The sequence below is a fragment of the Epinephelus lanceolatus genome, chromosome 21 (genome assembly GCF_041903045.1).
Source record: "Epinephelus lanceolatus isolate andai-2023 chromosome 21, ASM4190304v1, whole genome shotgun sequence".
Taxonomy (NCBI): domain Eukaryota; kingdom Metazoa; phylum Chordata; class Actinopteri; order Perciformes; family Serranidae; genus Epinephelus; species Epinephelus lanceolatus.
The window spans coordinates 31,365,072-31,386,263 of NC_135754.1; the positions used below are offsets into that span (position 1 = coordinate 31,365,072).

General features: G+C 40.7%; 1 protein-coding gene across 15 annotated transcripts in view; it reads right to left on the reverse strand.

Moving 5' to 3' along the window:
- The window catches only part of tanc2b (tetratricopeptide repeat, ankyrin repeat and coiled-coil containing 2b), a 254,073-nt gene that overhangs the window by 46,767 nt on the left and 186,114 nt on the right, over positions 1-21,192 (reverse strand). For 14 of the 15 annotated variants that reach the window (XM_078163101.1, XM_078163100.1, XM_078163099.1 and 11 more), the window contains 2 exons: positions 13,669-13,852; positions 9,290-9,538 (listed from right to left, as the gene is read on the reverse strand). In XM_078163101.1, coding sequence (XP_078019227.1) covers positions 9,290-9,538; positions 13,669-13,852 — 433 coding nt within the window. Of the gene's footprint in view, positions 1-1,626; positions 1,752-9,289; positions 9,539-13,668; positions 13,853-21,192 lie in introns of those variants that run through there. The other variant, XM_078163111.1, reaches the window with a different exon arrangement.

Below are 21,192 nucleotides of genomic sequence, written 5' to 3' on the forward strand. Positions count from 1 at the left end.
CAGCCAGCGTGAGTAAGCAATGGACCTGACTCTCCATCACACCTGAACCCCAGTTAGGAGGTGAGGGGAGGGAGGAAACTCTGAACAGTAAAATCCAGGAGAGATGAAGGGACTAAGATTGAGGGTTCCTTGATAATTAATTAATTAAGAATTCCAATATGTTATTTCCATGGCCTTAGAAGGTCCAGTCAATATTTGCAAACATAAGCGACTCTCTCTTAAAGCCAGAAACCAGACAGGTAAGTCTTCAACTTGTCATCTAGAACATCTTTCACTGTCTATGGAGCAGCTCCAAACTTTATACTTAATGACATCATAAATTTGAGTTTTAGCACTCTAGTTTTGGGATTTGGAGGTTGTTCATGTTTACTTTTATTTAAGAATAACACGTTTGAATTTTGAGTGCTCTGACAGGACAAGTGGTTTGAAAAAACTAAAAAGCACAGATAATGGCAAAGTAGAGCAGTAGAGCAAAGTGACAGATTATTAGAGACACAAAATGAATCACAAACTAGTAGTTTGGGACTCAAAACAAATCTGAGTAACTATTTTCTGGGAACCTTTTAGGCCTGTGTTTTTCTTTATTTTTATTTCAAGTAATTTCAGTTTATTTCAACTTGGGTCTGATTATCATGAGCCCTTCATTTTCACACAGAGATCCAGTGATGGGGCTGTTACGGAGTCCCTTTATTACACCGCCTTTGCTTTTTTACACAGAACCAAACAACAGCAGCATAATGCCGCCCCAGTGTAAAAGTAGGTATGGCTGCGTCACCCGGCCTTTAGCTACATGAATTTACTGTCCCTGTTAAATGGCGGCTGATCTCGTCCTCTGCTCAGAGGGTGAGGAGATCATCGTCTCCCCAATTTGTGGACACTTATGGCTGCTGTTCTTCTGCTATGAGTTAGCTGCTAACTGCTGCTAGCTGCTTTTTCAATCCCCCGGCGGTGGGGCACGTGTATAATACATCGTCGCAATGTCACATTCGTCCACAGATGACAATTTGGTACCGTTACTACCTTTGTTGCTGGCTCGAAGGCAAGAAAACTCTGCCCCCCATTCCACGATCACACCTTTTATAAAGAACAGCAAGGCAGAATAACGGCGCGACATTCCCGATTTGAAAAGGTCGTGCAAAAGGGGCTGTTGTATTTGTATCAATTAAGAAAAGACTGCACTCACTTAGTTAATTTCTTGGGAGACTGGGGAAGTCTGAGCAGGGAGGAATGCAAGTGGACAGGATGAAGCCAACAGTTTATCCCGATTATCTGAACTACTTTATTTGGAGGTAAATCTGAAAATGAGTGCACCTGAAATGTTAGCAATAATCGATCACAGCACAGGAAACCAGGAAGTCAGTATGCAGACTGTGATGGGTGTTTACAACGGACAGTTTGGGTAATAAATTTACTATTTGCCATGGTTTTCTCTCAAAAATAAATCAGATTTGTTTTAAATACATGTCCGATTGTCTGGCTATTTGTGCTTCTTGCCCCATCTGACTACTTTTAACAATTAAGTTGGTGAGTACAATGTTATCATGATGGCACAAGCTACAAAAATAATGATATTAAGCTGGATTTATCCTTATCAGAGCTGGGATCCTTTTTTCTTTGACACTATACCTGAAATACTCTGAGGTCCTGAGATCCCAAGTCATATTCAAGGAGTTAGGAAAAGGTGTGACTGCTTCTTCTCATTCTCATTCTCATGTCTTCTGTCTGTCTCTCTTCAGTCACTCCAAAACGTGAGGCACGATAATCCCTCCATGTGGCACCACCACCACCAACAACACTGATCCTGTCGTTGCTTTAAAAAGTGGTTTCTGTGCCGCTGGAGTTAATCACAGTGACGTACTGAGCATGTGCATGGCTCTATGTGTGTGTGTGTGTGGGACTGATTGAGTCACCCAGGCCAAGGACCCAAAAACAAGCCACATGGGTTTCCCAAAATGGAGGGAAAATGGCAGCTGAGAATGCTGGAGGCTTGGCCCTGATGGGAATGTGGGTGCTGGTCATCCAACTGGGCTAAAAGCGGAGACAGTGGAGGCATTAATCTGCGGCTAAACCAAGGAAGAATGACTCAGGGCTACAAGGCTGGAAAGGCTCCCTTTATTCTCTGCTTTTCAACTGTGTTTGAATGTGAGGAATCAAATCTGTGTGCTCATCACCTCTATCTGCAATGCAGCAGGCTGCTGGGGATCACATTCACAGTTTCTGAGCCAATGCGCTAAGACTGCACACACGGTGAAAAGGAATAAAGAGGAAAGAAAAATAGTATGAAACAAGGAGAGTAAGAAAAGGAAAGTGAGGAGAAAGTCTAACTGTGCAGCAGAGAGCTCAGCTGCTTTGGGCAATGATAGCCACATCAGACACTTCCTGATTCAAAGAGTGACTGATAGCATGAACGCATGCGTGCAAACACACACGCACACACACTCAAAGACCAGCTGGGCTGCCGTCCAGAGCCAGTCACAATATCAGCCGGGAAGCCGACGAGTCATCTCAGATATGAGGTGGCTGCTGGTGCTCTAAACGCCTCACCATTCTCCTCTCATCTCCCCGAGAGATGACACCAGATTATATATAATGGAGGTCCTGGCACTTAAACAATAATATTTCCTGGGTATTACGCCGAGTATGTAAGCAGAGGTGGGATAATCAGGAGAAAAAATGGTGGAAAAGGAAATCAATGACACTTGTCCGCCCCCCAAATTGAAAAATGTTATCTCGGGTGAGCTGTTATCTTAATTTAGTGAATTTAGAGACTATAGAGTGAGTTCACAGAATCTCACAGTGTCTTTTATTCCTCTTTAGGCTTTATATGAGTAGGAATCCCACAATCCCCAGGCAATTATATAAGCTGGTGCATATAGATCCTTCAACATGGCATTTCCAAAGGGTCAGTTCACCTAAATTATATTAAAAAAAAACACATTCCCTCCTGTGGAATCGAGGCAAGAAAAGTTTTATTTGCCAAAGTTTTGAGAGGTAAATGTTTGAGATTCGTGCCTCCACACTAGGCTTGCGCGATATGGTGGTATATTCCATGCCATGGTAGCAGAAAGGTGTCCGATGATAGAGTTTGGCAATACGCTATCTACCGCAGGAGCAATTCAGGACGTAAATTAGCATTTTCTACAATAACAAAGACATGATCTGGTCTACTCTGCCTCTGATTTGCTTACCCTCACAGTCTAACCCTAACTCTAACCAATCTCACTCCTCTTACCTAAATCTAACCAGCTCAACCAGTGAAGGCAACAAGTACTAGCCAGTCAAAGAGAGAGCAGGATGGGTCATGTCAGGAAACGCAAATTCGTATTGGGGGCAGCTATGTTTCAGATCAAGGCTGGATTCTGCTGTGACCTTGTGGTTCTTGTATCATCTTATGACAAGGTAACGTGATCTGGGCGGTGCAGTTGTAAATACAGAAACACTTGAAATTGTTGTTCTCAGGAACTTTAAAGCTTCTGATTAAAACTGAAATAATTTTATATTTTGCTGAACAATTATTTTATCATTATATATACTGTTACCCTGACACAAAATTACATATGCCATAATTTGGATTTTGATTGAAGATTCTGGCTGTATCGCCTACCCCTACTCCACACTAATGCTATATAGCTGACCTGGAACCTGACACTACAACCCCAAACTGCCAGGGGACACACATTCATCCCCTACTCCCGACATAGAAATACAAAAGTCAAAAGGTGGTGGATTGTGTGTGTCAGGGTTTAAATGCATTTTGAATTTGTGAAGGGGGCATGTTCAGGCTTTTTACCCAGGCAGGGAGGATCTAACAAAACATCTAGTTGCATTATGAGAAAAGTAGAAAGTAGTGTTTTGGAGCTTAACCCACGTTAAGGACTACAAGTCAGAATGTTTTTGCTGCATCAGTTCTGTTGTTTTAAATCTGACGCTTGTTGGTCACACAATTTTATGTAGGTACGATACTAAATCACAGTAGTGCCTCTTTATTTAATTTCCATTTTTAGGGATAGTATTGAGGAATTAGTGATGAAAAGAGGTGGGATAAGTACTCAAACCTTTCACTTAAGTAAACGTAGTAATATTGTCAATGTCTATCACTTGTCAAGCACCCTGAAGCACATTGATTTGTGTGAAAGGTGCTATAGCTATTAATATTGTAGAATTGATTGACTGATTGATAAGACAAAATTTTACAAGTTAAAGTCATGCTTTCAAAAAGTACAAAAGCACTGGCATCAAAATATACTTAAAGTAACTCATTTCAGAGTATCTACATACTTTATATTATTAAGTTGTAAGTATTATTCATTAATATGTTCATCTTTTAATGCTGCAGCTGGTAAAGGTAGAGCTAATTTTAACTCGTTAATGTACTGCTCGTATCTTAACTCTTATCTTAATCTATAATATACATCATCATTTCTTTGTTGATTAATGTCCAATATCAGTTTTATTTTGTATTAGTCTGTTTCTGTAAAATGTAACCAACAACTATATCTGTCAAAAAAAAACATGTCGTGGAGTAAAAAGAACATTATTAACCTCTGAGATGCAGTGGAGAGGAAGTATAAAGTAGCATAAAACTGAAATACCATAAAATTTCAGTTAATAGCCCGGGCTATTATTTGCTGAAATCACTGAACTCAACAGGCCTATATCTGGGACAGGCCTTTAATTCCTTTCACACAAAACAGTTAATTAGCAAAGATCAGGAAAAACATTCAAATTGTTAAAATAAACCAGTATTATTTCACTTATATTATTATATATATATATATTATATATATTATTATATATTTACTAATATATCAATTCTGAATCGTTCGTTCGATCGAGCTCTGACAGACAGCACATCGGAGCAAGGATTACGGCACTTGGCATACCGACACAACACCACTTTATCCTGTTCAAACAATACTCACAACTTGGATTAATTTTTATGAAAAATCTTTTTGATTCCTTTGATGTGAGGACCCTCGCAGACTGAAGGAACATGAATAATTCACAGGGTAATCAAGGAATGGACACATAATTTGAGAAGGCCAACAACCTGGTTATATTCATCTGAAGAACTTAAAAAATAAACTGCTTAGCAACCAGACCAGGCGTCTAATGTAGACAGCAGTTTATCTGTCAAAATGTGTAGCTACACCAGGCTAGTAAAAGGGACTGGGTGTTTAATTGAAGTTTTACGGTAATGAAGTGTAAAAGTATCTCAAAATTGTGCTTACGTACAGTACTTGATGATTTTAGTTACATTCCACCACTAGTAATGAATTAGTCCTTACTTACATACAATTCCTCACTGAATGAAAACTCAAAAACAAATTAAACTCCTGATGGGTCGTAAAGACTCATTTTTTAGATTCTGATCATCTCTGCTCCTCTCAAGCGAGCAGCATTAGCGCCAGAGAAAAAGAAATACTCCGTCTCGGTTACTCCATCCTCCATATCCATCTTAAGCTCTACCAACGCACTGCCTTCATTAGGTAATAGAGTATCCCCCCTCCCTCCTCGTTTTTCCTCCCCAGTCGCCTTCTGCTCTCGCTCCATCTCTCTCCCTCCACACATCAAAGCGAGTCTCTCTCTGTCACTCTGGGGGATAGAAACGGTTAATGCCTGGGGCTTTGATGTTCCACTGCTGTGTGAGCCCAGCCAATCCTCAGCCTGTGCTCGCCTCCCATCCCTAACATCATCTAATAATTCTTTGTGGAGGAGAGAGTGAGAGGGAGAGAGAGATTATGAAACTCTACTTTCACTCCTCTTCCACATGTATCCATCTCCCTCCGCTCGCTACAGAATTCCTGACAAATACAAATGCCTTCAGAAACATCATGGTTTTTTTTTTTTTGTTCCTCGTAGCCTCTCTTTTATTTTTTGCATCATCTGCAGCTTACAGAACGTCTTTAAAGCCGTCTCCAGCAGACTCCTTTGAAGGTGTGGGTATTGAGGGGCGGAGATGAGATCGAGGGTGAATCTCTAAACCCTGGCGGAGTCGCTGCGCTGCCAGACAGCAGTGTCAAACAGCAGAACATGACCAGCATAAAGAGAGGGTCAGAGCTGCAGCGACGGGCCTTGTCAGCCACATTACGGTGTTTAGTGAAATATATGTGCGTGTCTACAGTACACACACACGCTTTTTTTCGCCAGTGGGAGTGGGTGAAGTGCATAATAGAGCTCATCGTCTGTAACAGCCTCTCTCATGATGAGAACAATAATACAATCAGGCCCATTAGGACTGCCTCAGCGTTATGAAACTGACATTTTTCCTGATATATTTTCTGTTACTTCTGGGAGCCTGTTTGAGGCCCACAATAAGAAACACACATCAATGAGACCTCTGTCAGCAACACAAATGCCTGTTTTTTTATGTGATATTCTTCCAGCCGCAGTATGTTCTCCCGCTGAAGCTATTTTTCCCAGACTGTATTATTCTGCTCTGTGGTTTCGATCCACACCAGAGGGTTGTGAGAGTTTAACAAAATACCACTGCGGATTTGCAGCTACCAGAAATTTCAACGCTACCAATTGAAATTTGAGAGTGAGAGCTGTTTCCTCACGACATAATGAAACAATGGTGTAAAAAATGACGACAAAATGAGTCAAAGCAAACCACAACTGAGCTCCTAATAAGACCAGGCTCAGATTTTTAGGAAGTTTAGGCTGATTTATACCAGATTTGCGGTAGAAATGTGGTCGGGGGCTTTGGGATCTGTGCTCATTTTGGTTCACAGAATACCTGGCAATAAGTCTGCAGATACAATCGCCCCCTCCTGAGCTGCTGGCTGACATCCCAATAATGAATAAAAACATGATATTTATGGGTAAAATCGGAGTGAGTTACATCACTGCTAATTGTCGATAAGAGACGAGGCGAGGTAGAGAAAAGAGTGCTCTGTGTTTGTGTTTTACAGCTGAGTTTGAGGTAAGTGTAGCTGAAATATGGCAACAAAAACAGGGTCTAAAGATTTAATTTCACACAGATTACCCTGCAAAAGCCACCATGAGGTTGGACTTGCTCCTCCAAAATATTAAAGGGATAGTGTAGCTTTTGTGGGGTGGGGTTTCATTCCACAGTGGATGTTGGACAACAGATACTGACATGGAAGCTCAGCCATGTACTGCTGTGGACGGGGGGCAGCAGCAGAACGTATTTAGCCATCGAAAAATATCAATATCAGTTTAAGAGTACACTTTATTTAGGATATTTTCTCTACTTCATCTAGCTGTCAGACAGCAATTTCCAACAGGCAACTGAGGTCATCATATCTATGCCTTCATCAAAGCCAGACCCCATTGACAAAAACAGTAATTTTACCTCGCTGAACACAGGAGCTGCTGCTCTACCTCTGCCTCCATCAGTTTGTGTTATTGTGTGACTTTAGTGTTTAGAGGAGTCAGTCTGGATTCACCAAAGTTACATGATAACACAAACAATCCGCAAGGGCACTCGGCAGAGGCCAAGTGTCGGCAGTGTTCACATGACATTTACAGCTTTAAAGAGTGGCAGGACGGCATTGTTGCCAACGCCACGCAGCAACCTCCAGGGCTGAAAATTGAAGCCATCACTGAAGTGCTAAAAACTGCAGATCCTCTAATGCCCCCTAAAACTGGCTCCAAAAATAAGTCAGTCCCCACAGACGCCCACTATGTTAAAATGCACAACTTTACAGCAGATATAAACATGTTTACAGCCTGGTACAAAAATGGTTTTGGTCTCTATAGCTAGTTTCAACATTCATGACAACTGTACAGAGGGTGAATTTTTATATACCTCACCTATTTACATCTCATTAAGGCTTAAAGTTACTCATAATTAAGGACAGGCTGCTTTGACTGGTTCTCATTCACATCCACCCCTTGTTCCTACACAGCTCCACCCTCTCATCCAAATACGGTCACTTCTGGCTTTGCTTCCCAAAAACTGAACAGCGGATTCTGCTTGATGTCAGGCTTTCTGATTGGGAGGTACTTCGACATGAGAAAACAGACTTGTATTTGTGCAACCAGAATTTATGCTGTGAAGAGTGATGCCTAAATAAGAGACACTTTTCCACTTGGATCCTACTGCAAGGACGTCAGAGTTTTATAGAAGAGAGGTGGAGCTGTAGGCCTCTTATAACATCTAAAAACAGTCTGCTAACACGTTGGGAGATGTGGGAGCATCTTGTATCATTAAAGGGAAACTTTGGCCAGGATGGCAAAATGCCGAACGCCAAATGCCGAACGCTATGTCCATTATTCTATACAGTCTATGCATAACGCCTACATTCCTGTTCCCACCCTGGTCGCCTCTGTGTGAGTGAGCTAACCCCGACTGACACTGTACCTCTGTCAGCACTGTTGCTGTTGTTAGCACTGCACTACTAGCTGCAGTCATTCTGACTCAGCTACCTCCATGTTTGCTGGTGACGTCCAATGTGAGAGCCATGTGCATGTCTGCAAGTTTAATGAATGCAAAAAATAATGTGTATCTGCCCCTGAAGATTCAGATCAGCTCCAAAATGTAGTAGGTTCTTTCTTGGCCTGTGCCAGAGAAGAATCCATTGCCCCATCAAGCTTCATGAAAATCGGGCCAGTAGTTTTTCCTGTAATCCTGCTGGCTAACAGACAAACGCACAGATGGCACCACAAACATTTCCGCCTTGGTGGAGGTTAGTAACTGATCGAGGCGGCGGTAGACCAACAATCCCCTTGTTCTGACTGTTTTTTTGTGAACTGAATCTGGTGCCTTTGAAGAAAGCATCGATACGTCTCTATTTCAGTTCAGTTTTCTGTCGAAAAAGGCTGTCTAAGGTGGCTAAAACATTTTTTGCTGCTGCACCTGTCCAAAGCTGTACATTGCTTAGCTTCCGTAGCAGTACTCTTGTCTGCTTCTCCAAACTGGGGATGTGCCAACCGCCATCTACTGTATGCAAGTACCTCATTCAGCCCCACTTCAAAAATCAGAACTATCCCTTTAATATTCCTATACACCTGTTTCATTGTCACATTCATGGTCTACAGGATTCACATTTAAAGGGAAGGATCATACTTTATCTTGAGAGGAAACAAGCGAGGAAAGAAGGCATGAGAGGAGAGAAGAGGGAGCACTAAAGGAGTCAGAAATTGGGACTCAGAACCAGCAGTTCAATCCAATTTTGCCAGAAAAGTTACTCTACTTTGGCAGAATCGGTAAACTGCATGCCCATGCACTTGTAAATAATCTTATTTCTGGCTCCTCGGACGAACTGTTGCCTCCTTTTTTACATTCATACAGGAGAGGGAGGGAAAGAGGAAGGGGACTCACCAGCCACAGAGTTAGGGCGGGGCATGAGGTACAGAGGGATGGAGTGGGCAGAGTGGGAGGACATGCTCTCCAGGTTGCGCTCAGGGATTTTGTTGAGGCTGTAGGTGGAGGCGGTCATGTTTTCATCCACCCTGTACAGGAACGAGTCCATGCCTGATTTCTGGGACTGCCACAGCTTCAGGTTTCCCCGGGAGCCCTCGCCGTATTTTCCGCCTCGCTCCATGTTCTCCGAGTAGCTGGTCAGTGTGGCTGCAACACAACAAAACATCGTCTTCAGCTACAACTAGTTCAATGTGAGAAATGTGTCATATTTTAAGGCCACTTGCACACTGTCCTCCTTCCACTTTACCCGGCCCATCTGCTTTCACACTTACTTACCGTTGTTCTGAATCGATCTGTGTTTATGTAATGCTTTACTCATCACACTGCAGGTGTTCACCATTGTTGCAAGGGAACAATGCTCGCACCTGTTTTGACATCAGCGCTTCACATCGGTGAGCCTTTTATCTCTCCTGTTTTCTTGCTTACAATGCAAGAATGCCACAGTTGATGTCAACATGACACCTGAATTGTCTTCCAGTGGGAGGTCAGACTGGTTCTGACTGTGCATGACAAGCTCCACAGTGTGACTGGAAACTGACCGCACAGCTCAGGTGGAGTCGAGTACAGTTTGTAATAAGTATTCAGATTATCGTGCTCTGAGGTGGTTTGGAGATTAGAGTCATTTTGGGTTATGGGAGCCGAGCTATAACCCCAGGCATGTTCCCACTGACTGTCACATGTTTTAACTGTCAGTTATTCCAGACTATGGACATGTCTGAGCATGACTAACTTCAGGACCTTTTTCTTTTTATATCATTTGTTTTACAAGCTTTTATTTAGTGTCTAGCTGTTTAGCTTATTGCTTTGCCTGCCTGCTTTTTACCACTTCAAGTTTACCTTTATTGCCTCAAACTGTTAAAATTTTTTCAAGGTCATCTTGAAGGAATACTTCACCCCCTCAAATGATCAATTGTATATCAATTACGTACCCCATGTTACCTTAAATTCATGAAGACAACTTTATTTTTCTCCCATTCCCCCTACAGTTAGTGGTGTAGTGGGGGGTATACCCAGCTCTTTTTCTGGCTGTTTACAATACACCCACCTACCAGCCAAAAAGCCATTGGAATATATAGGAGAGTATACTAGAGTTCTCAACAGACTGAAAAAATTACAACCTGAACCGAACCAACCCATGTGAGATGAAGCCCAAACCCAGCCCGTCCAAGATCATTATATAAAATACTGAACCCAAGCCCAACCCCTCCAAAAAGCACCAGTCGGCTTCTAATGCGTAGGACACACCAGCTGTGTGCTGGCGCAAGCTGCATGTGTCTCAGACGGAAAATGGACCAGCTCGGTGGCTCAATGTATTTCCCCGACAGACAGGCTCCCTGCTCCGGCCGGGAGGAAAGACAGAGAGCCCAGCACAGAGCCTTGCTGCCTCCTCTCCTTCTCTCCCTGCCTGCACACTTATAAATATTGTTTATTTATTTAATTGGTTTGAAGAAAGGTAGTTGCACATCCAACTGTCTCAGATGCAGGTGTGTTTGAAAATATCACTTGAGCCTTTGAACAGAAAATCCCGCACACTGCTCTCGCTCAGCTTCACAATTTATGAGTGAACACTAATGTTTCGGTCCTCCTGGACCCTCGCAGAATGTCCGACTTATTTATTAATTTAAAAAAAAAAAAAGTCTGACCTGGGACACGTCAGGCCTGGGTTGAGATTGAGAACTATACATTAGAGTATATCTACTTCTTCCTCAGTAACCAGTAACCTAACCCTAAGCCTCATCAAGTAACACTACATCGCTGTCCACCATGAAGGAAAAATCCAAAAACCAATATTGTTTTTTTTTTTTTTTTTTTAGGGTCATCCCACATGACACAGGACTTCACCCCACAATGTACCAATAAGTGAAAAGGGTAAATTAAACACCTTCTCAGAGAGCCTTATTAACCTTTCACCATTGTTTCAGGGTCTTCCTGACTGTGTTACATCCTGTCTAATAACATGTCAAAACAAAATGTCTTGTTAGCACGGGTTACATTGGCTGACTGCCAGTTTTGGGACAAAATGCTCCAATACATAACAATCAACTGGATGACATACTTTTTGTAATATTTAAATATATTGTTGGCAACACTCTAACATGCCCGTGGTGGAGATTTTAGGTTTTATTTGTTTTTCTTTTAACACTTTTTGTAGCTTTTTTCCATTTCACCATGAGGGCCGGACGTTTTTGTGACTATGTCTAGTAATTCTTTAACTTTGTAATGCCTTCAATACATTTTCATATCACTTGATAAACAGATTGAATAAATACATTTTTTTTAATGAACACTTTCTTTATTTTTACTTCATAAAGGGCTTTGGACATCAAAATTGAACGTCACGTCATTGGCCCATAATCCAAGTCTCATTTATCCAGTTCTATGCTCAGTACTTCCCAAACACATGCATTTTCACTAAAACCTAACTATTTAAAACACGTCTGCATTAGCACTACTAAGTCAAGAGTGGTGTGAGAGTTGGTAAACGCATGTTTTTAAATGTGGACCCATGTTTTTAAATGTGGACCCCTTTATTCCATTTCATCATGAATTTTCTCAGTTTTTGGATTCTTCATTCAACATGGAGGTATGCAAGAAAAACAGTTTTCTTCACAAATTCAGTGTAACACGGGATGAGTAACTGATATATAGTACAAATAATCATTATGGTGGGTCCTTCCTTAATACAATATAGACATGCCTATATGAACACTACAAGGATTTCTGGACACTGTGATTTAGATAAGCCTTAATAATTCTTCTTCCTGTCCATACTGGTCTCAAAAAATCCCTTCTTGCGAGCGATTTGAGTGGACAGGCTCCACAGTCCTGTATTCTAAAGTTAAATCAATTTGTAAGACAAATCAAGTGGGTATCTACCAAAGTTACAGTTTTTTTTAAGTCGAAATTCAATTCACATTTTGTCACGATCCTCTGCTACGGCTCAGCGAGGAAACACTGTCCATGGAAACACAAAGAAGGATTATCATACTAAGAAGACTTTGGAAGATACCCACTTGATTTGTGTAACTGCTGAAGCTTCATATTAACTTCTGCTGAACTTCATGAATGTTTTTTGCACAGAGTGAGAACTTTAGATTTTGTTCACCATCACTTACACTGGAAAAGGAGGGGATCTCAAAGCAGACAGTGTGGACAAGAGGATTGACAACAGCATCCAAAAATTGTTTAAATGTACATATCCCAGGATTTCCTACACATGCATTTATTTGAGGCAGCCTGCCATGATTAAAACATCTGCTGCCACGTTTTGATGTTCTAATTTTGGAGCTGGACTGTTTATTAGGAGTGCTGTTGGAATACATATTCCATTCAGTTATACACTGCAACACATGCACACACACACACACAGGCGGAGCAGCAGAACACTGGGCGCAGTAAAAGTGAAACTTAACCGCTCCTTGCGTTGAACAGTTCTGATCAGCGCTACATCACATTTTGTTGCTCTGATTGGCTGAACGTCTATCCATTTGTATCCAGAGGGATTTTGATCTTTGGCTGGTGATAATGCACTTTGAAAATAAACTAAGAAATTCCAGACCAATTTGCAAATGGCGATGCCAGGCTAGATATGTTAGTTCTATTTTGAGATAGACTTAAAAAAATGTGATCCTTTCCTAGTATGAGTACAGAGCTCTGAATATGTAAAATTAGATGATTATGAATGGAATTTAAATGTTTAAATGTTTAAATTTAAATGTTAAAGCTAACAAAGACAGTCACAGTATATAAATTAAACTAGATAAATATAAAGAGCAGCTAAAACATTCCATGCAGGTAATGGATTTGTCCAAAAAAGATAATGGAAATCTATATTGCTTTAATTGCCAACAAATCCCTTGTAAAGAAATAAATAAACTGTGACTTTTTACACAAAGAAGTGCTGTCTGTGTAGTCATGGACCTCCATTATTGTCCAAAAACACATCCGTGATCCACATCTTTAAACTGTGTGACATGTTCCTTATTTTAAGTCTAACATAAACCGCCCTGCTGCTAAATACACACAAGGGCACCAATTATGCTATTTACTCCTGTTTGAGTAATGTCTGCTAAAAATTACACTGCCCAAAAATGACTTGGCTTTTTTCATAATATAACAATATATTTTTGTCATGATTTAGATGCCACAGACAGAACAGTGAAGTCAGAGAGCAGACAATAAGAACAATATTGAATAATTATCCCTTGAAGACATTGTATTTTACATTTATATGCATTTTTAAGACTGTTCTTTGTCTATCTGTGTGCAGATCTCACCGATAATCCCGCTGTCCCTGCTCTCCAGTGTCGAGGTGGGACTGGTGACAGAGCCGTAGGCGCAGTCCTTGTTGCCGGCCTGGCCAGGCATGGCAGGAGGGAGGGTGGAGCAGGGGCTGCCTGCAGGGGGTGAGGCAGTGCTGCTGGTCAGGGTGGAGCACGGGCTGATCCTCTGGTTCTGGCCCTGGCACAGACACGCACACAGACACATACACAATCTTTTAAAAGCTTTGCTTGGCTCCAACAACTCAATTAGTACACACTGGTATAAAAGGCAAAGTACAATGTTTGAACTTTTAATATCTGAGTCATATTCAGAGGAAAATGTCACTTCAATATTGCCGTTTTCAAAAGCTCAGCCCCCCTGCTGCCTTCATGTAGTCAGTCCTTCAAAGGATTTTCTCTCCCACACGCATGCAAACACATATCTTAATACATAATAATTTCTAGCATTTTCCTAAAATATAGGTTTGAAAGAGCTCCACAAATTAGATAATGCCACACTGCTTAAAAATACACACTCACAATATCTTTACATACACAAACACGCCCAACAAATAGTCGTTCCAGAAAGTTAACAAACAGCTCGTGTAACACCTCCAATCACTTTATAAATGTACCTCACAGCACAACTCACTGCAGTTTAGGAGCATGGCAAGAAGAAAACAAACTTTAGAGAGGTAGTATACACATCAGGGACGTAACCAGTAACATCTAAATGCAGGAAAACAGCAATTTCCCCTTTTTAGAAACAAAGGGAGTGGCATTTCCAAAATCAGATTCTGCACAGTCCCATGGCACACGTGAGGCTGTATACTGCAGCTCTTTGTAAACATGTTGTTGTGTGATAGAAGTTTGAACACTAATATAACTTTAAATTATAATCTGGATAAAGCTCAATACAACACATGATTTGTTGAAAATTATTTTGTCAAGACAGGGTTCAAATGAAGACTTTTAGACTTTGTTGACACCAGCAGGAATTAAATTTAAGACCTGTTTTACAATGGCAAGTCAACATATATAAATATAAATTTCTTAAGGTGAGGGACAATTTTGCCAAAATGTTTATTGTAACATAAAATATTTTTTGTCTTGTGTTGAGGACGAGAGTAGAACAGAACTGGGAAATAACTGATGAATGTTCACCCTCTGTCTGAGAAGACACCCCTCCTGAAAAAGCCCAGTCTGCTCTGACACATCAGCGTTGACGGGTCGTCTGTATCCCTGCGTCTCTGCAATTTTATTTTAGCCAGGGAATGGCTGTAATGGAGAATAGCGGCACTTTTTACTGTCCTAAATTACCAGTGAAAGCTTTTAAACACAACTAGACATGCTCCAGCAGGAATATGATCCAAAATCATGGAGAAAATTACACTATCAGCAACCAAAATCATGTTTTCCTAATGTTAGCATGTAGCTACATGTGCGTTGGCAGTGTACATTCAGCTGAGGATTGACTTTAATGGAAAATAGTGGCACTTTTTACCATCAAAAATGACTAGTTAAAGTTTTTAAACACAACTAGACATGTCCGAGCAGGAATATGATCAGAAAACAGGGAGAAAATTACAACATCAGTGACCAAGATCACATTTTTCTGACATTAGCATGTAGCTACATGTATGCTAGCAGTGTGCTTGCAGTCGAGGAATGACTGAAACGGGAAATAGCGGCACTTTTTACTGTCAAAAAATTTCCTGTAAAAGCTTTTAAACACCACTGAACATGCTCCAGCAGGAATATGATCCAACATCAGGGAGAAAATTACACTATCAGGAACCAAGATCATGTTTTCCTAATGTTAGCATGTAGCTACATGTACGTTAGCAGTGTACATGCAGCTGAGGATTACAGGATTGTCAAAAATGACTAGTTAAAGCTTTTAAACACAACTAGACATGTTCAAGCAGGAATATGATTGGAAAACAGGGAGAAAATTACAACATCAGCAACCAAGATCACATTTTTCTGACATTAGCATGTAGCTACATGTATGCTAGCAGTGTGCTTGCAGTCGAGGAATGACTGAAACGGGAAATAGCGGCACTTTTTACTGTCAAAAAATTTCCTGTAAAAGCTTTTAAACACCACTGAACATGCTCCAGCAGGAATATGATCCAACATCAGGGAGAAAATTACACTATCAGGAACCAAGATCATGTTTTCCTAATGTTAGCATGTAGCTACATGTACGTTAGCAGTGTACATGCAGCTGAGGATTACAGGATTGTCAAAAATGACTAGTTAAAGCTTTTAAACACAACTAGACATGTTCAAGCAGGAATATGATTGGAAAACAGGGAGAAAATTACAACATCAGCAACCAAGATCACATTTTTCTGACATTAGCATGTAGCTACATGTATGCTAGCACTGTGCTTGCTGCCGAGAAGTGACTATAATGGGAAATAGCGGCACTTGTTACTGTGAAAAAATTCTAGTAAAAGCTTCTAAACATGACAGGACATGTTTCAGCAGGAATATGATCCAACATCAGGGAGAAAATTACAACATCAGCAACCAAGATCACATTTTTCTGATGTTAGCATGTAGCTACATATATGTTAACAGTGTATTTGCAGGTGAGGAATGACTGTAATTAAGAATAGCAGCACTTTTTACCTTAAAAAAATCACCAATAAAAGTGTCTAAACACTACCAGCATATTCCAGAAGGGTTGTATGGAATGGAAGAGAAATGTACAACATTGGCCACCAAGTTAACACATATCACTGACATTAGCATGTAGCTACATGTAGCTAGTGAAGGCTAAGTCAGGTCAGCTCACAGGGACTAGTCAGATACGCTGAACTCATTTTTGGAAACTTTGGCCACGTTCAACATGTAAAATATGTAAAAGCATAACAGGTCCCTTTTAATACTTTTGAAATATTGATTTAAGACATTTTAATACCTATAAAGACCTTAAATTTAGATTAATGAATTGAATGCCTTTAAAGTCTTTTTAAATGATCCATGGGAACCCTGCAAGAGGAGAATGTATCTTACCCTCACAGACACACTTATTTCATGCATATTTTTATCCTCATTGCCATGACAACAATTAAATTGGAAAAAAACAACAACAACAACAACAAAAAAAAAAACACTGACACTGAAATTCCACACACACACTGAATACATATTTTCTTTCCAGTCCTAGCATTGTTTTGGCACCCTGCAGTGACCCTCTTCTGCGTCGGCTCAGGTTAGGAGACAAGCAACCACAGGGGACAAAAAACACTCTGCTGCATCTAATCTGCTGCTGCGAACACCCACAGATGCACTCTCACACATATAAATACACATACCTAAAAGACACACGCATGCAGCATCCACGGATTTGCAGAGGCGCAAGAAAAGCAGGGATACCAAGTGATTAAGTGTGTGTATCAGACACTGAAAAAACACAAACACATGGAGGTCTCTCCTTAACGGTGCCGCTGATGAGTTCAGGTCAATGCTGGGGTGAACACAGAGAGAACAGGAGGGTTGAAGTGGTGCTCAGGGCTAAATCTAGTTTGTTTAATCTGCAGGAAGAAGACTGAAGGGACAGTACACACACCCACACACGTACTCAGTCGGGAGACGGGGCTGCAGCTAACGATTATTTTCATTATTGATTAATCTGTCAATTATCTGCTGACAAGCTCCTCAGGCTGTGGCTCAGAACATAGATCAGGGGGTCAATTAATTATAGGGTTGGCGGTTTGATCCTCTGGTCCACTTGCTAAAAGAGTCCTTGAGCAAGACACTGATCCCCAATTGCTCACACTAGCCAAGACAGCACGACTCCACCGCCAATTCTGTGTGTGGGTGGGTAAATGAGGCACGTTAGAGAGCTTTGGTACATAAAGCTGTAATTAACTGCAGCCAATTTAACATTATTTTTGTGAATAATTCTGATTAATGAATTAATTATTTTGTCTTCAGCTTGTTTATTTTATTTTACCAACAGTCCAAAGCCCAAATATAATGAAATTACTATTATATAAAACAAAATCTAGAAGCTGGAGGCAGTGAATGTTTTACAGTTTTGCTTGATAAATGAAGAAACAACATGAGTTGGCATCTACAGCCATGAGAGTGGCTCTATGAGCTAAATGCTAATGTAAGCATGCTAATATGCTCACAATGACAATGCTAAAATGCTCACCAAGTTATTTTAGCATGTCAGCATGCTAATAAACAAAGTACAGCTGAGGCTGATGGGCATGTTTTGCAGGTGTTAGGTCACCAGTACTGAACACGTTAAAATTTCGACCAAATGGCGGTGCTACATTAAAAGTCAAAGGATCACCAAAGTGATTACAATTAATCCTCTGGGGAACATGAATGTCTAAACCAAATTTCATGACAGTCCATCCAACAGTTGTCAAAACACTTTGCTTAAAACCACAAATATCAACCTCACTGGGGGGCGAGAGGAAAAGCCAGATGATCATCAAAGGTATTAAAAGTCATTCTCTGGGGAACATGAATGTCTAAACAAGCTTTCATAACAGTCCATTAAAACCTCAGCCATAAATTCTGCTTTACAAACATCACTGAGGTCATAAAATTAGTGACGGCGTTGAACTGGACTGTATTATACTGACAAGTGTTTCTAATTTTTTTTCCGATCAGATTTAGAAACATAAGGGTGAAAGAATATTAAAAACACATTTCAAGATAATGCACACCAGCACAATGCTACCTCTGGCTATGACGTCAGAAATAAACATACAAAGGGCTGTACTGAACCGCCTTTGTTTAACATGAAGAGCTTTGATTTGAATAAATTGCATTAAATGAGTTAGTTTTTTAATGAAACCAACTATTCTTTAATGGACAAATGTAATTAATGGTGCTGTTAATTAATTAATACAGGTGCATGCCTCCCCGTGTGTTTTTTAGCCACATGAAAATGTTGATTTTGAAAGATTAAATGTCAACAAATATGGATTGGAACTGAATATTTCATTGGATACAAAAATGTTATCATTTTTCAAACTGATTCATCAACCTTTTTTCAATACATTTTGTCTGTTGGACTTTACAGTGCTCTGGAGTTATTAGAAATGTTTGAATCGAAACAAGTCACAAACAGTCCTCATGCAACCGCCGCTGGAATCCAATTCTACAGATAGTATAATACTATTAATGTTAGTGTAGCCTAATTTTTCTCTGCAACTGCGCAGAAATACAGGGTGTAAACAGAATGAATTGTGCAAAAACACAACAACAAAAAAATCTGCACAGCGTTCGAATATCTGAATGTCAAAGCTATGAATGAAGCTTCAAAGCTCAGAGTGATTCAGTACAGCCCTGAACATACAGCTGAATCAACACCACTCTGACAAAACACAAAACAAAAACTGTCCAGTAGAAATTGAGGACTGGATTGTATAGGTGTGCCTTAAAAGTCAAGTGTGTGTTGCACAGTAGTACTGCTTTAATATAAAGCAGTACTACTTGAAATATAAACTGTGGCATCTGTTAACTATTCAACACACTGTCCATGACGGCACACAGCCTCTAGCCTCTGCTGAGTGTGTATGTGTGTGTGTGACTGATGGACGCACTCCTTCAGACGCCGCTGCCCTCTGCTCTCACCATGGACAGGATCGCTAAAGTGTCATGTTTACAGGATCTTGACCCCACAGCAAACAAACAAACACACAGCAACACCACAGCTCTATCTGCTGGGCTAACGAACCTCCCCTAGTGCAGGCGTGACCTAAAACATTGCGCGAGGATTGGATTGAACTTGGGAGCATTGCATCTATTCGGGGAGCTTGAGCACGAGAGTATGAAAGGCAATTAACTGCGCTCTCTGTGTGTGAGTTAAGGTCACCTTGTTCCGTCAGCTGGTGAGGTCTCGCAGAAGACACACCAGCTATTGTAGGAATTCAACCGTGTCAAATGGAAGATGGTAGTTTGGTGTTTTACAGAAAAGTAAAGCAAAGTAAACCCTCAGCTCATACTCATATCTCCCTGGCTTCAGCTTTAATTAACTACAGTATAAAAAAGTCACTAACTTTGTTGTTGGGGATGCACCAATTGTGAAATTCTGGGCCAATACCAATGTTTAAAATACAATTTTGACGAATTGCCGATACAGATAGTGATAATTTTTGCTGTTGACTTTGTTTTTGCTGTTATTTATTTCCCCTTTTGTGCCACGAAAACAAATAAATCTTCATTATAAAGAATAACAGAACTGATTAAAAGACATTCAGCCCTTTATAACACTACTTTTTTCCACTCCAGAAAACTTTAAGTGCTTGATTTCCTGCTTTCTGATGAATTTTTGTGCACTAATTTGTGCATTTTCTTATGTGCTAATAGGCTGATGGCAGTCAACAAGGCAAATATTGTCCCATACTGATGTTCAGCCCATAAATTGGTGCATGACAAACATTAAGACAGACTTTCAGCATCACGGATGAGTTAGCAGCAACCTGCAAATATCCAGATTACATGTGTGAACCTACTGTATTACTATAATGTGTGCTCTCCACTGAAAGCCACTAAATCCCAAGCAAATTAGAAAAATTACAACAAAGCCCACTCAGCTAATCTGCTAATCGACGGTGTCTCGAAGCAATCTTTGTCTTTTTTTTTTTTTTTTTTTTTTTTTGTGGTTAATGAATCAAACAAGCTGCAATCCGGAGAACAGTATTTGGGACAGATATCTAAAATAATAAGTTTGTACTGTGTGCACGATGCAGCGGGGTGCTAGTGTGAGTCACGTCTCTAAAAAGAGCCGCTTGAATAAACCTCTCTCAATTTATACACCCCCACTGCTACAGCAGCGCTCACATCAAGCACAGGCAGTCCATCAGTCTAATCGCTTATCCACACTGCTTTAGTGCAAACCCATACCTAGGCCCGCTTTGAACACTTCAGCAACAGGTTCGCTCCCCCTTTCCCCCCCTCCTCATTTCTCCGTCACTCTCTCTCTCTCTCTCTATCCGCCGCCACTGTTTTCTTCCCTCGCTTTGGAAAATTCAAACCTGTCAAATCAGGTTTAGGAAAAGAAACGAGGGCATCTGCTGCAGAGCTTAGAGCAGGCCCGTTGTGCCAAGAGCTGTTTGTTGCACAACTGCCAAATTCACAAATTGAAAGGTTACGGTGCAGGAGAGAAACCTTGAACCTGCTGCATGTCAACTCGAGAAACTTGCTCTCAATATGCAAAGTTTACGGCACGCTGGGAAATAAATACTTAAGAGTATTTGTCATATAAAAATCTAATTAAACAGGGAGATCGTATCTGATGCTTGATGGAGAGGCACTGATAAATTCTGAGTCTGTGGCGTCTGAGGGCAATTTAGAGCAAAGCCTTTTGATCTGGCTACCCTGACATCCAAAGATCTGTCAAAACCGCATGTGAACATGGATATTATGAAGATAAATGTCAAAACAGATCGAATCAGACGATGGCGTGTTTGTTCAAGTTCCAGAGCACGACCTCTCACGATAGAAATGTGTCAGAGTCACATACACAGTAAGACAATTAGATTTGGATAAACCACAATA